Consider the following 15,421-nt stretch of genomic DNA (forward strand, 5'->3'; position numbering starts at 1 on the left):
TACACGTATACATATATATATATATATATATATATACACACACACATATATATATATATATATACACACACACATATATAATATATATATTTATATATATAACATATGTATATATTTATATACATATGTATGTATATATGTGTATGTATATATGTGTATGTATATATATATATAGAGAGAGAGAGAGAGAGAGAGTCGAGGTTTCTGTGGGTTATCCGTTATACAGTTCTCAATACCAGGGTAGAGCGGAATATACATTAGGTCAGGAAAAAACACGAGGCTATTTCATCCCTACAAGCCTGTTTCGCAGTTTCCCTGCTCGTCAGGGGATTTTATCCCTATTATTATACATTTTTTTATTATTATTATACTATTATCATATAAAAATCCACTGATGATCAGGGAAACCTGCGGAACAGTCTTGTGGGGATGATATAGTCTCTTGTGCTTTTTTCCGGACCGAACGTACATGTATATGGGTGGGTGTGTGTGTGTGTGTGTGTGTGTGTGTGTGTGTGTGTGTGTGTGTGTGTGTGTGTGTTTATGTATGCATGTATGCTTATTTTGACTTTCCCTGATTTCATGGCAACAGCTGTTTCTAGGGGAGGGGGGTCATAAACAGCCATTGCCTTTGATTACAAAACAGTTCAAAGAAAAGGTCATAAACAGCTCACAGAAAAGTTTGCAAAACAGTTAATAAGAAAAGTTCCATAGAGGGGAGTCAGATCCGTATTCCTCTTCGCTTTGTAGATCTCGGGTCAATACAATATCTTTCTGTTGATTATAACACATCAAAGAAACAGAACACCTTCTTGTCGCTTCCCATCCTACACAGTGGAGTTTTACAAGCATTTTGCCTGGTAGGATCAAAGACAGCTTTTTGAACTCATTGAAACTTAACTCAGATAAAATTATTCTGACAAGAAGAACTAAAGCACTACACACAAGAAAACGCCAACAAACTCATAATAAAACATGAGGACCTGGTGGAGTTTAATTTTGTAACGTTTTCTGCTGGTGGTGTGCATCCGGATCTTTTAAATGAAAAAATATGCCTTTTCTCAAAAAAGGTCGAAAACCACTGCTGTAGTGTATCGCACACACATTAGAGATTTTGCTTGAAAATGATTAATTTGGGTGATTTGAGTAATTTAGTGCAGTGGTTCTCAACCTTTTTTTTTACTGATGTACCTCCTGTGAACTTTTTTTAATTCAAGTACCCCCTAATCAGAGCAAAGCATTTTTTGTTGAAAAAAAGAGATAAAGAAGTAAAATACAGCACTATGTCATCAGTTCCTGATTTATTCAATTGTATAACAGTGCAAAATATTGCTCATTTGTAGTGGTCTTTCTTGAACTATTTGGAAAAAAAGATATAAAAATAACCAAAAACTTGTTCAAAAATAAACAAAGATTCAGTTATAAATAAAGATGTCTACACATAGAAGTAATCATCAACTTAAAGTGCCCTCTTTGGGGATTGTAATAGAGATCCATCTGGATTCATCAACTTCATTCTAAAAATGTCTTCACAAAAAAAGAAATCTTTAACATCAATATTTATGGAACATGTCCACAAAAAAATCTAGCTGCCAACACTGAATATTGCATTGTTGCATTTCTTTTCACAGTTTATGAATTTACATTCATATTTTGTTAAAGTATTATTCAATACATATATTTATAAATGATTTTTGAATTATTGCCATTTTTAGTATATTTTTAAAAAATCCCACGTACCCCTTGGCATACCTTCAAGTACCCCCAGGGGTATGCGTACCCCAATTTAAGAACCACTAATTTAGTGCATGTAATTGTATTGAATTAGCAGCGTGAGCGGGTTGTGGAGTAACCAGAGGGTTTCGTGTTCGAATCCCGCTTCATCAATGTTGTGTCTCCGGGCAGCCACTGTGTACCGATCTTGTTTTTATTGTCTTTACATAAGACCTGCGGGCTGATTGTCTCATGGTTGCGTGTGTGTGTGTGTATGTGTGTGTGTGACGTTCCTTCATCTAACAATGTGTCAGCTCCACACAGCACAATGGCGGGGTCACCGCTTGTTGTCTTTCACCGCATGAATAATAGCAGCAGCTCTAAAAAGCCCGCGTCAGTGTAAGTGTCTCACTGTCTTGTACACTTTTTTTTCCACGTGACTAATTCCCCCTCCACCTCCTTCTCGCTCAGATGAGATCAACTCAGAAAGTCTCCGTGTGGCCCGTGGCCTTCGTGGGCGGCCTGCGCTACGAGTCGCCTAAGGTCAACGCGGCCGGGAAGGTGTACGGCTGGAAGACGGTGTTTGACCCCCACCGGCCCTTCGCCATCGACATGGCCGGCTTCGCCATCAACCTGAGGCTCATCCTCTTCAAGCCTCAGGCGTACTTCAAGCTCCGCGGCGTGAAGGGAGGCTACCAGGAGAGCAGTCTGCTGCGGGAACTTGTCACGCTCGGCGACCTGGAGCCCAAAGCGGCCAATTGCACTAAGGTAGGTTTTATGCTTATTTTACTTTATGCTGCTTTTACTTGCACTACGATTTTAGTGGTTATGGAAGTTGCACAACAGAAATGAGGTGTTTCAATTACTCAACTTACATTTTATGTCCCCTAATAAAAAATATCACATTTGGCTGGAGTACAAATCTCAATGATTGATTATAATAGTAATATTTAATTTCTATGCCCATAAGACTAATTATTAGGTACACCTATCATCCTTGAATCCAATTCCCTGGCCTGGAATTTTGAAACCGAATATTACACAATTTTTTTAGTTGTTTTTTTTTGTGTGTGCACTTTTTTAATTTATTTTTATTAATATGTCTTGACCGAATATTACACTTTTTTTTTTGTGAAAAATTTTTATGCCATTTTTTAAATCAAAATGTAATTTAATTTGATGCATGTTTTGTACTAAAATATATCATTGTTTTAATTGCAAATCATTAAAACATAGAATTGCTAATGTTCCTGGCACTTTTTTTATTATTATTAATATTTCTTACATTTTATGTCCCCTAATAAAAAAAAAAAGGTCACATTTGGCTGGAGTACAAATCTCAATGGTTGATTATAATAGTCTTAAAAATGTATTTTATTTCTATGCCCACAAGACCAATTATTAGGTACACCTACCATCCTTGAATCCAGGGCCACCATTGGCTCGGAATTTTGAGACCGAATATTACACAATTTTTATTCATTTTTGTGTGTGTGTGCGTGTGTGTGTGTGTGTGTGTGTGTGTGTGTGTGTGTGTGTGTGTGAAACAATTTTTTATGGCACTTTTTTTTTATTATTATTAATATGTCTTGACCGAATATTACACTTTCCATTTTTTTTTTTTGTGTGTGAAATAATTTTTATGCTTTTTAAAATCAAACTTAAATTTAATTTGATGCATGTTTTGTACTAAACATATGTATACAAAATATATAATTGTTTTAATTGTAAATCATTAAAACACAGAATTGCATATGTTCCTGGCACTTTTTTTTATTATTATTAATATGTCTTACATTTTATGTCGCCTAATAAAAAAAGATCACATTTGGCTAGAATAGAAATCTCAATAATTGATTATAATAGTCATAAAAATTTATTTTTTGTCTATGCCCACAAGACTAATTATTAGGTACACCTACCATCCTTGAATCCAGGGCCACCATTGGCTCGGAATTTTGAGACCGAATATTACACAATTTTTAAAAAAAACATTTTTTTGTGTGTGTGAAACAATTTTTATAGCACTTTTTATTTTTTATTTTTTATTAATATGTCTTGACCGAATATTACACTGTATAGAAATGTAGAAAATATATAATTGTTTTAATTTCAAATCATTAAAACACAGAATTGCATATGTTCCTGGCACTTTTTTTTTATCATTATTAATATGTCTTACATTTTATGTCGCCTAATAAAAAAAGATCACATTTGGCTAGAATAGAAATCTCAATAATTGATTATAATAGTCATGCAAATGTCCTTTATTTCTATACTCTTAAGACTAATTATTAGGTTCACCTACCATCCTTGAATCCAGGGCCACCCTAACCCAAAATCTTGAGACCGAATATTACACAATTTTTTTAGTTTGTTTTTTTGTGTGTGAAACAATTTTTATGGCACTATTTTTTTCATTTATTATTATTTTTAATATGTCTTGACCAAATATTACACTTTTTTTTTGTTTTTCTGTGTGAAACAATTTTTATGCTTTTAATCAAACTTGAATTTAATTTGATGCATGTTTTACACTAAACGTATTCATGGAAAATATATAATTGTTTTAATTGCAAATCATTAAAACCTAGAACTGCATGTTCCTGACACTTTTTTTATTTATTTATTTATTAATACGTCTTACATTTTATGTCTCCTAATTTAAAAAAAAGATCACATTTGGCTGGAATACAAATATCAATAATTGATTATAATAGTCATGCAAATGTCTTTTATTTCTATACTCATAAGACTAATTATTAGGTACACCTACCAATCTTGAATAGGGCCGAATATTACACAATTTTAGTTTTATTTGTATTTTTTGCTGGAACAATTTTTATGCTTTTTTAAATCAAAATTTAATTTGATTTGATGCATGTTTTGTACTAAACATATGTATAGAAAAGATATCATTGTTTTAATTGCAAATCATTAAAACATAAAATTTTCTGGCACTTTTTTTATTATTATTAATATGTCTTACATTTTATGTCCCCTAATAAATAAATAATAATGTCACATTTGGCTGGAGTACAAATCTCAATGATTGAATATAATAGTCATAAAAATGTATTTTATTTCTATGCCCACGAGACTAATTATTAGGTACACCTACCATCCTTGAATCCAGGGCCACCATTGGCTCGGAATTTTAAGACCAAATATTACACAATTTTTTTAGTTGTTTTTTTTTGTTGTTGTTGTTTGTGTGTGAATTTTTATGGCACTTTTTTAATTTATTTTTATTAATATGTTTTGACCGAGTATTACACTTTTCTTTTTTCTTTTTTTTGTTTGAAACCATTTTAATGCTTTTTTAAAATCAAAATTAAATTTATTTTGATGCATGTTTTGTACTAAACATATGTATAGAAAATATATTTTTTTTTAATTGAAAATCATTAAAACATAGAATTGCATATTTTCCTGGCACCGTTTTTATTATTATTAATATTTCTTACATTTTATGTCCCCTAATAAAAATAAAAAAAAAGGTCACATTTGGCTGGAGTACAAATCTCAATGATTGATTATAATAGTTTTAAAAATGTATTTTATTTCGATGCCCACAAGACCAATTATTAGGTACACCTACCATCCTTGAATCCAGGGCCACCATTGGCTCGGAATTTTGAGACCGAATATTACACAATTTTTATTCATTTTTTTTGTGTGTGTGTGTGTGTGTGTGTGTGTGTGTGTGTGTGTGTGTGTGTGTGTGTGTGTGTGTGTGTGTGTGTGTGTGAATAATTTTTTATGGCACTTTTTTTTATTATTATTAATGTCTTCACCGAATATTACACTTTCCATTTTTTTTTTGTGTGTGAAACAATTTTTATGCTTTTTAAAATCTAACTTAAATTTAATTTGATGCATGTTTTGTACTAAACATATGTATAGAAAATATATAATTGTTTTAATTGCAAATCATTAAAACACAGAATTGCATATGTTCCTGGTACTTTTTTTTCATTGCTATTATGTCTTACATTTTATGTCCCCTATTAAAAAAGATCACATTTGGCTAGAATATAAATCTCAATAATTGATTATAATAGTCATGCAAATGTCTTTTATTTCTATACTCTTAAGATTAATTATTAGGTTCACCTATCATCCTTGAATCCAGGGCCCCCCCAACCCAAAATTTTTAGACCGAATATTACAGTTTTGTTGTTTTTTTTTGTGTGTGAAACAATTTTTATGGCCCTTTTTTCTTCTTTTTTTTATTAATATGTCTTGACCAAATATTACACTTTTTTTTTTTTTGAAAACCATTTTTATGCTTTTTTTAATCAAACTTGAATTTAATTTGATGCATGTTTTGTACTAAACGTAATTATAAAAAATATATCATTGTTTTAATTGCAAATCATTAAAACATAGAATAGGATATGTTCCTGGCACTTTTTATTTTTATTAATATGTCTTGCATTTTATGTCCCCTAACAAAAAAAGATTACATTTGGGTAGAATAGAAATCTCAATAATTGATTATAATAGTCATGCAAATGTCCTTTATTTCTATACTCCTAAGACTAATTATTAGGTACACCTACCATCCTTGAATCTAGGGCCGCCCGTGGCTCGGAATTTTGAGACCGAATATTACACAATTTTTGTATTATTTTTTTATGTGTAAAACAATTTTTGTACTTTTTTTAATCAAACTTGAATTTAATATGATGCATGTTTTGTACTAAACATATTTATAGAAAAGATATAATAGTTTTAATTGCAAAGCATTAAAACATAGAATTGCATATGTTTGTAGCACTTTTTAATTAATTTTTATTAATACGTTTTACATTTTATGTCCCCTAATTAAAAAAATATCAAATTTGGCTGGAATACAAATCTCAATAATTGATTATAATAGTCATGCAAATGTCCTGTATCTCTATACTCATAAGACTAATTATTAGGTACACCTACCATCCTTGAATAGGGCCGAATATTACTCAATTTTTTATTTGATTTTTTTGTGTGAAACAATTGTGATGCTTTTTTTTAAATCAAGCATGATTTTGTCCAGGGTGTACCCTGCCTTCCGCCCGATTGTAGCTGAGATAGGCGCCAGTGCCCCCCGCAACCCCGAAAGGGAATAAGCGGTAGAAAATGGATGGATGGATGGATTTTAATTTGATGCATGTCTTCAACAAAAAATATTTATAAAAAATAAATCATTGTTTTATTGCAACTCATTAAAACTTAGAATTGCATTTGTTCCTGGCACTTTATTTGTTTTTATTATGTTTTACATTTTATGTCCCCTAATAAAATGATCACGTTTGGGTAAAATAGAAATCTCAATAATTGATTATAATAGTCATACAAATGTCCTTTATTCGAAATATTATTTTGAGACCGAATGTTACACTTTACACACTAGGGCCAATTTAGTGTTGCCAATCAACCTATCCCCAGGTGCATGTCCAGGGTGTACCCTGCCTTCCGCCCGATTGTAGCTGAGATAGGCGCCAGCACCCCCCGCGACCCCGAAAGGGAAGAAGCGGTAGACAATGGATGGATGGATGGATATTACACTTTTTTTTTGGGGGTCTTTTTTTTGTGAAACAATTTGTATGCTTGGTTAAATCAAACTTGAATTTAATTTGATACATGTTTCATACTAAACATATTTATATAAAATTATTGTTTTCTTTGCAAATCAATAAAACATATTGCATATATTCCTGGCACATTTTATTTTAATTGTATTTCTTTTATTAATATGTCTTATCAAGCCACTTAGGCAAATCATATTGTTGATGGAGATGCCCATATATGCTGTACAGATTGGCTTTACAGAAGAGAAGTGTTGGATGTTGTTATTGATATTGCCCTATAAGGATTTGGAGCAGGAGGGGAGGGAAAGAAGAAAAAAGAAGATGTGGTTGGGGGGATTACGGGGACAAGAGGGGTATAAGACAGAGAAAGACAACAACAACAACAAAAAAACAGCAAATATGATACCAAACATTATAAAGAAGAACCAGTAAATGAAGTAGATAGTCATAACACAGAAATGACTATGAACATTATTGCAATAAAAATACCAAGAGAAATAAGCCGAGCATGTCGTTGTGGCTTGTGCAGCCCTTTGAGACACTTGTGATTTAGGGCTATATAAGTAAACATTGATTGATTGATTGATTGATTCATTGATTGAATAACGATATTGATTATGAATAATTAAGATTACTTCTATTGTCAACATTACAATTGCATTGTCAATGTATTTGTTTAATCTGGAGCCAGAAGATGTTTAAAGAGGACAGGATGCATAAACTCGAAATCAGAAGTATTTGTTCCCTATTGGATAGAATTCTAATACAATTTGTCTGAGCGCTATCTGTCCCTAATAGAATTCAACACGGCGATTTACACAGGGCCCTTCCTCTCGCGTTTTTACAGTATATATAGATATATATATCATAATTATGAATATGCAATTAGGTGTCTGCTTATAGGCGTGGAATCTTCCTCTGCCTTCTCCTTCCTGGAGTCCGACTTCATATCTGGTGTTGTTCCTCAGACCTCAGCAAAGAAGCCACGTAAACAGTGGCAAGAGAGTGGGTGATAAGAGTGAATGTGCGTATTCGTGAACTTGGACCCAGTTTCAACTGGAACTTAGAGGATATGCAGTGTTTCCCCCAGAATATTTTGTCTCTCCAGGGGGAAGGGAATGTCGTCCAGGACAGGCGGACGGACGGGGAAGGGGCTTGGTGGGTGTAAGGAACAGTAATGGACGGCAATAGACTGTGGTGAAGTAGGCCGGCTTCGTCGCGTGAAGAGGCCGACAATTTTTGGTTGTCTTGTCCGCTCCGTATGCTGGATGGCAATATACTTTGATTGATTGATTGATACTTTTATTAGTAGATTGCACAGTTCAGTACATATTCCGTACAATTGACCATTAAATGGTAGCACCCCAATAAGTTTTTCAACTTGTTTAAGTCGGGGTCCAAATATATACGATATATATCTTGATATTTTTTCCGTAAAGTAAAAACTAAACACAAAACCATCCTAGAGATACTAAGTATGTCATTATTTGGACTTAGTAAATATTGACTTATTAAGACAAAATAATGACTAAGTCAAATGAACAACTTACTGTAATAAGCGTTGACATATGCTCAACTCCATTCTCTACCACTTGTCCTTTTTGGGGTCGCGAGCGGTTCCTGGAGCCTATCTCAGCTGCATTTGGGCGGAATATGCCCAACTCATCATGCTTAATTTATTACAGCATTTGGGAAGCCTGTAGTTGATTTTTATTGTGTAAATGTTATATTTTTATCAACATGTGATAAGAGTGACCCTGCCATTCAAAACTAGGCTGCTACATTACTAGTGATTAATGTAACTATGGCTGAAAAAATATTACAATAGCAATAGGAGAGACTATTCATCCCTGAACACCATGGAGTTCAAGTAGGCTTTTTATGATGCAGTTATGATGCAGTTCCATTATTATATCAACTAGGGGGCGGTATGGCGTAGTAGGTAGAGCGGCCGTGCCAGAAACCTGAGGGTTGCGGGTTCGCTCCCCGCCTCTGACATGCCGTTGTGTCCTTGGGCAGGACACTTCACCCTTGCCCCCGGTGCCACTCACACTGGTGAATGACTAATGAATAAATAATAGGTGGTGGTCGGAGTGGCTGTAGGTGCAAACTGGCAGCCTCGCTTCCGTCAGTCTACCCCAGGACAGCTGTGGCTAAAAATGTAGCTTACCACCACCAGGTGTGAATGAATGATGGGTTCCCACTTCTCTGAGAGCGCTTTGAGTATCTAATAATAGAAAAGCGCTATATAAATGGGTTGTACTTGTATAGCGCTTTTCTACCTTCAAGGTACTCAAAGCGCTTTGACACTACTTCCACATTTACCCATTCACACACACATTCACACACTGATGGAGGGAGCTGCCATGCAAGGCGCTAACCAGCACCCATCAGGAGCAAGGGTGAAATGTCTTGCTCAGGACACAACGGACGTGACGAGGTTGGTACTAGGTGGGGATTGAACCAGGGACCCTCGGGTTGCGCACGGCCACTCTCCCACTGCGCCACGCCATCCCTAATAATAAATAACTAATTCTAATTGTGTTTTGGTGTCTTATTTTTAATGGTAATTTTTTTCCATAGAATATTCAAATATTTAATTAATTGAAAATATATTTAAGTATGCATTTTTTGCCTCCTGAGTGGATATATATACAACCTTTCTCCAATAAGCGCACATTCAGCCTTAAAAAAAGTGTTTTTTAATGTAAATGCACTGCAGGACTGTTTCTAAAATGCCCAATAAAAATAGTACATGTCTTCTGCATGTTTGGAAACATAGCAAAACCCCACAGGTAGGAGCATGATGACAATGTGTAGTAAACGAGTCTCCGTGGTGATGTTCTATACAGTACACACAGAATCCTCACTTAGGGCAGTCTGCACCACTTTACAATTGCACATCAAATTTAATCCATTATTTTCATTATTATTAACTATCGGAGACAGAAACATAATGTGGTTTTTCGCCGCTTCAACACAGTAAAAGGTCAAGTGAAATAACTTAGTTGTTAAGTGTCGGTCAACAATGCTTTTCCGTAACGCTCACACGCACGTACGTGTGCACACACCGCAAAATGAGCAATGATTTTTGTGTGAATAGTAAAAGTGTTACATCCTTGAGTTCAACTTGTGAAAAATAAGAGCAATAACAAAAGTGTTGCGTTTATATTTTTGTTCAGTGTCTATCTTTTTTTAAATATATATTTAAAATGTTTGACAGGATTAAATAGCCCAGTTTTTCCCCCCCTGAAGCCGCATTAATATTCTCAAAATCTTGATAAGCGCAGCTTTATATCTTCCAAGAGGTTCAACCATATTAGGAGATACATACTTTATGTATGTGTGCACTCCGGTAAACCTTCAGTAGTCAACCAGCATGTCCATGACCTCCCTCCGTCATCCGCAGGGGGATAAAAAAGAGAGACAGGCAAATCAGGGAGCAGCCGAGAGAGCGGAACTGGAGATTGGCAGGATGGCGAGGTCGGGACTACGTGCTGATGATTACAGATGAAGGAGGACGCAGAGAAGGGGGTGGATTTGATGTAGAAGTGGGAGGCAGAAATTGGGCAAAGTTGCAAACGGGCTTCCCTTTACAAGCGTGACTATTAACCTCGCTTACTTCTGTGGAAAGGGAGAGTGGGCTCCATGCATAATTCAGCAGCTGAGATGACAGGAAGGACCAGCTTTTTCTGAAGTGTGACACCATGATAAATCCTTTCACATCTTCATTTCCCAAAAGATATCTGAAAAATGTCTCACCTGTTCAAATAAATGAGAAATGTCTCTTTAAGAGAGACATACTGAAAAGTTAGAAATGTTTCTCCACAAGAAAGAATGGCTTTATCGCAAGAAAAAGTCCAGAGAGAGCCCATATATAAACCCAGTAACAAACCTATGAGGGTGTTTTTAAAATAAATGTCCTCAAAATATATTGGAAGCAGACAATAACTGGATAGTGTGTTACGTTTCGGTGTTGATCGCTGTTGGTCTGGAACCAAGGGTGTAGACACGGCAGGCAAAGCGCAGGTAAAATGTTTTTAGTAACATAATACGTTTCGGTGTTGATCGCTGTTGGTCTGGACCCCAGGGTGTAGAGACGGCAGGCAAAGCCCAGGTAAAATGTTTTTAGTAACAAAATAAAATGAATAGTGCACTGGAAGCATGCGCAACAGAAGACAGGGTGCAGGGACGGCAGGCAAAGTGCAGGTGAAATGTGTTTATTAAGGAAATAAAATAAATAGTGCACTGGAAACATACGCAACAAGGGACAGGTTGCAGAGACGGCAGGCAACGTGCATATAAAATATATTTACTAATGAAATAAAATAAAGAGTGCACAGGAAACATATGCAACAGGTTGCAGAGACGGCGGGCAAAGTGAAGGTAAAATGTATTTACTAACAAAATAAAATAAATAGTGCACCGGAAGCATGCGCAACAGAAGACAGCTTGCAGAGACGGCAGGCAAAGTGCAGGTAAAATGTATTTATTAAGGAAATTTAAAAAATATAGTTAACGGGAAACATATGCAATCGAGGATAGGTTGCAGAGACGGCAGGCTAAGCCCAGGTAAAATGTTTTTAGTAACAAAATGAAATGAATAGTGCACTGGAAGCATGCGCAACAGAGGACAGGGTGCAGAGACGGCAGGCAAAGTGGAGGTAAAATGTTTTTATTAAGGAAATAAAATAAACAGTGCACTGGAAACATACGCAACAGAGGACAGGTTGCAGGGACGACAGGCAACGTGCATGTAAAATGTATTTATTAAGGAAATTTAAAAAAAAATAGTTAACGGGAAACATGCAATAGAGAATAGGTTGCAGAGACGGCAGGCTAAGCCCAGGTAAAATGTTTTTAATAACAAAATGAAATGAATAGTGCACTGGAAGCATGCGCAACAGAGGACAGGGTGCAAAGACGGCAGGCAAAGTGCAGGTGAAATGTGTTTATTAAGGAAATAAAATAAATAGTGCACCGGAAGCATGCGCAACAGAAGACAGCTTGCAGAGACGGCAGGCAAAGTGCAGGTAAAATGTGTTTATTAAGGAAATAAAATAAATAGTGCACTGGAAACATACGCAACAGAGGACAGGTTGCAGGGACGACAGGCAACGTGCATGTAAAATATATTTACTTATAAAATAAAATAAAGAGTGCACGGGAAACATATGCAACAGGTTGCAGAGACGGCGGGCAAAGTGAAGGTAAAATGTATTTACTAACAAAATAAAATAAATAGTGCACGGGAAACATACGTCAACAGAGGACATGGTGCAGAGACGGCAGGCAAAGTGCAGGTAAAATGTATTTATTAAGGACATTTTTAAAAAATTGTTCACGGGAAACACATGCAACAAAGAATAGGTTGCAGAGACGGCAGGCAACGTGCAGGTAAAATGTATTTATTAACAAAATAAAAGAAATAGTGGACGGGAAGCATAGGCAACAGAGGACAGGGCTGACATACAGTAAAAAGCAACCTGAGTCAAACAAACGGAGTGGTGGACGTGAACAAAAATGAGAGCGCTTCACAGAAAATAATACATAACTAAGGAAATTAATAATAAAGTCGAAACTGTTATGTGAGATCATGATGTAGAGGCTGTTATTTCATTTAAGCTTTTATGCATTTATGTGTGTAATGTATCGGTGTTGATGGCTGTTGGTCTGGACCCTAGGGTGTAGAGACGGCAGGCAAAGCGCAGGTAAAACGTTTTTACTAACAAAATAAAATAAATAGTGTACTGGAGGCATACGCAACAGAGGACAGGATGCAGAGACGACAGGCAAAGTGCAAATAAAATGTATTTATTAAGGAAATTAAATAAAAAGTGCACGGGAAACATACAGTACGCAACAGAGGACAGGTTGCAGAAACGGCAGGTAATGTGAAGGTAAAATGTATTTACAAAGGAAATAAAATAAATAGTACACGGGAAGCATACGCAACATAGGACATGTTGCAGAGACGGCAGGCAATGTGCAGGTAAAATGTATTTACTAAGGAAATAAATAGTTTAGGGAAACATACGCAACAGAGGACATGTTGCAGGGACAGCAGGCAATGTGCAGGTAAAATGTATTTACTAACAAAATGAAAGAAATAGTGCACTGAAAGCATATGCAACAGAGGACAGTGTGCAGGGACGACAGGCAAAGTGCAGATAAAATGTATTTATTAAGGAAATTAAATAAATAGTGCACGGGAAACATACGTAACAGAGAACAGGTTGCAGAGACGGCAGGAAATGTGCAGGTAAAATTAATTTTCTAACAAAATAAAATAAATAGTGCACTTGAAGCATAGACTACAGAGGACAGGGCTGACATAAAAAGCTTTTTTGATTGGCAACCTAAGTTCTGGACGTGAACAAATATAAGAGCGCTTTACAGAAAATAATACAGAAACTAAGGAAAATAATAAAGTCGAAACTGTTATGTGAGATCATGACATAGTGGCTGTTATTTCATTTATGCAATACATATCACCTGTGATGAGGTAGCGACTTGTCCAGGGTGTACGCCGCTTTCCGCCCGAATGCAGCTGGGATAGGCTCCAGCACCCCCGCACCCATAAAAGAAAATGGATAGATGGATGGCACTTCATATCACATTTATTTTTGAAAAAAAAATGTATTCAAGTAATTATTTTGGAGCCAATGCAAACGAGTACATGGTCATTTATGAACAAGTTTATTGCACAACACAGCAGCAACACAACCAATGTTGTAAAAGCATTCAGGAAAAAAATGCTGGTGAGCTCAACCTCAACAAAGTTACATTTTCTTTCTGTCTGTCAAGTAGTTTGCAACAGAATAGGATTTGAAATGGGTAAAAGAAATGTTGCTAATGGTGTTGTCTTCTTTTCTGTTCCCCCCATCTTTAGATACTCGTCTGGCACACAAGAACAGAGAAGCCCGTCCTGGTAAACGAAGGGAAAAAGGGATTCACAGACCCCAATGTGGAAATATGACAGTTTTTTTTTCTCTCCCAGATCATGGTAAGTTTGACTAGAAAGTCACCAAAAATAATAACCAATAGGATTTATGGATATTTGGCACCAGCTACCTGAGGAATCTTGGATTTACTAAGAAAGTACTCATTAATATCTTTTGGTTTTTGCTTTTTTTCAGTAAAATTAGTTTGCAATTTTCAAGATACTTGGCGTCAGTTTTAGAAATAACACTATTACTTTTTTTATAGTAACGAGTACTGTACTGCACTGGTATGAAAACTGCATCCATCAAATTGTAGAAGAATATATATTTTTACATATATTAGTCGCATGGGACTATGAGCCGCAAATATATACTTGTACGAAAGATTTTGTAAATGTTTATTTACATACCTTAAAGGCATACTGAAATGAAGTGAGTGATATTTATATAGCGCTTTTTCTCTAGTGACTCAAAGCGCTTTACATGGTGAAACCCAATATCTAAGTTACATTTAAACCAGCGTGGGTGGCACCGTGAGCAGGTGGGTAAAGTGTCTTGCCCAAGGACACAACGGCAGTGACTAGGGTGGCGGAAGTGGGGATCGAACCTGGAACCCTCAAGTTGATGGCACGGCCACTCTACTAACCGAGCTATACCGCTGAGATTTTCTTATTCAAACGGGGGTAGCCGGTCCATTCTATGTGTCATACTTGATCATTTCGCGATATTGCCATATTTTTTCTGAAAGGATTTAGTAGAGAACATCGACAATAAAGTTTGCAACTTTTGGTCGCTAATAAAAAAGCCTTGCTTTTACCGGAAATATGTGCGTGTGACGTCACCGGTGTGAGGGCTCCTCACATCCTCACATTGTTTATAATGGGAGCCGCCAACAAAAAGAGCTATTCTGACCGAGAAAACGACAATTTCCCCATTGATTTGAGCGAGGATGAAAGATTCCTGGATGAGGATATTGATAGTGAAGGACTAGAAAAAGATAAAAATAAAATAAATAAATAAAAGGCGATGGCTCCGGACGGCGGCAGTGTGAGCGTTTCAGATGTAATTAGACACATTTACTAGGATAATTCCGAAAGATCCCTTATCTGCTTATTGTTTTAATAGTGTTTTAGTGAGATTGTAAAGACATACCTCAAAGTCGGATGGCTGCGGTGAACACGCCAGTGT

At 35.8% G+C, this 15,421-nt stretch overlaps 1 protein-coding gene across 4 annotated transcripts in view; it reads left to right on the top strand.

Annotated features, from left to right (window-relative positions):
* b3gat1a (beta-1,3-glucuronyltransferase 1 (glucuronosyltransferase P) a) overlaps nucleotides 1–15,421 on the top strand; it is a 308,974-nt gene that overhangs the window by 281,628 nt on the left and 11,925 nt on the right. For all 4 annotated transcript variants that reach the window (XM_061878725.1, XM_061878724.1, XM_061878726.1 and 1 more), the window contains 2 exons: nucleotides 2,185–2,481; nucleotides 14,182–14,295. In XM_061878725.1, coding sequence (XP_061734709.1) covers nucleotides 2,185–2,481; nucleotides 14,182–14,268 — 384 coding nt within the window. In that variant the 3' untranslated portion in view covers nucleotides 14,269–14,295. The remainder of the gene's footprint in view (nucleotides 1–2,184; nucleotides 2,482–14,181; nucleotides 14,296–15,421) is intronic.

The sequence above is a fragment of the Nerophis ophidion genome, linkage group LG18 (assembly GCF_033978795.1).
Source record: "Nerophis ophidion isolate RoL-2023_Sa linkage group LG18, RoL_Noph_v1.0, whole genome shotgun sequence".
Classification (NCBI taxonomy): domain Eukaryota; kingdom Metazoa; phylum Chordata; class Actinopteri; order Syngnathiformes; family Syngnathidae; genus Nerophis; species Nerophis ophidion.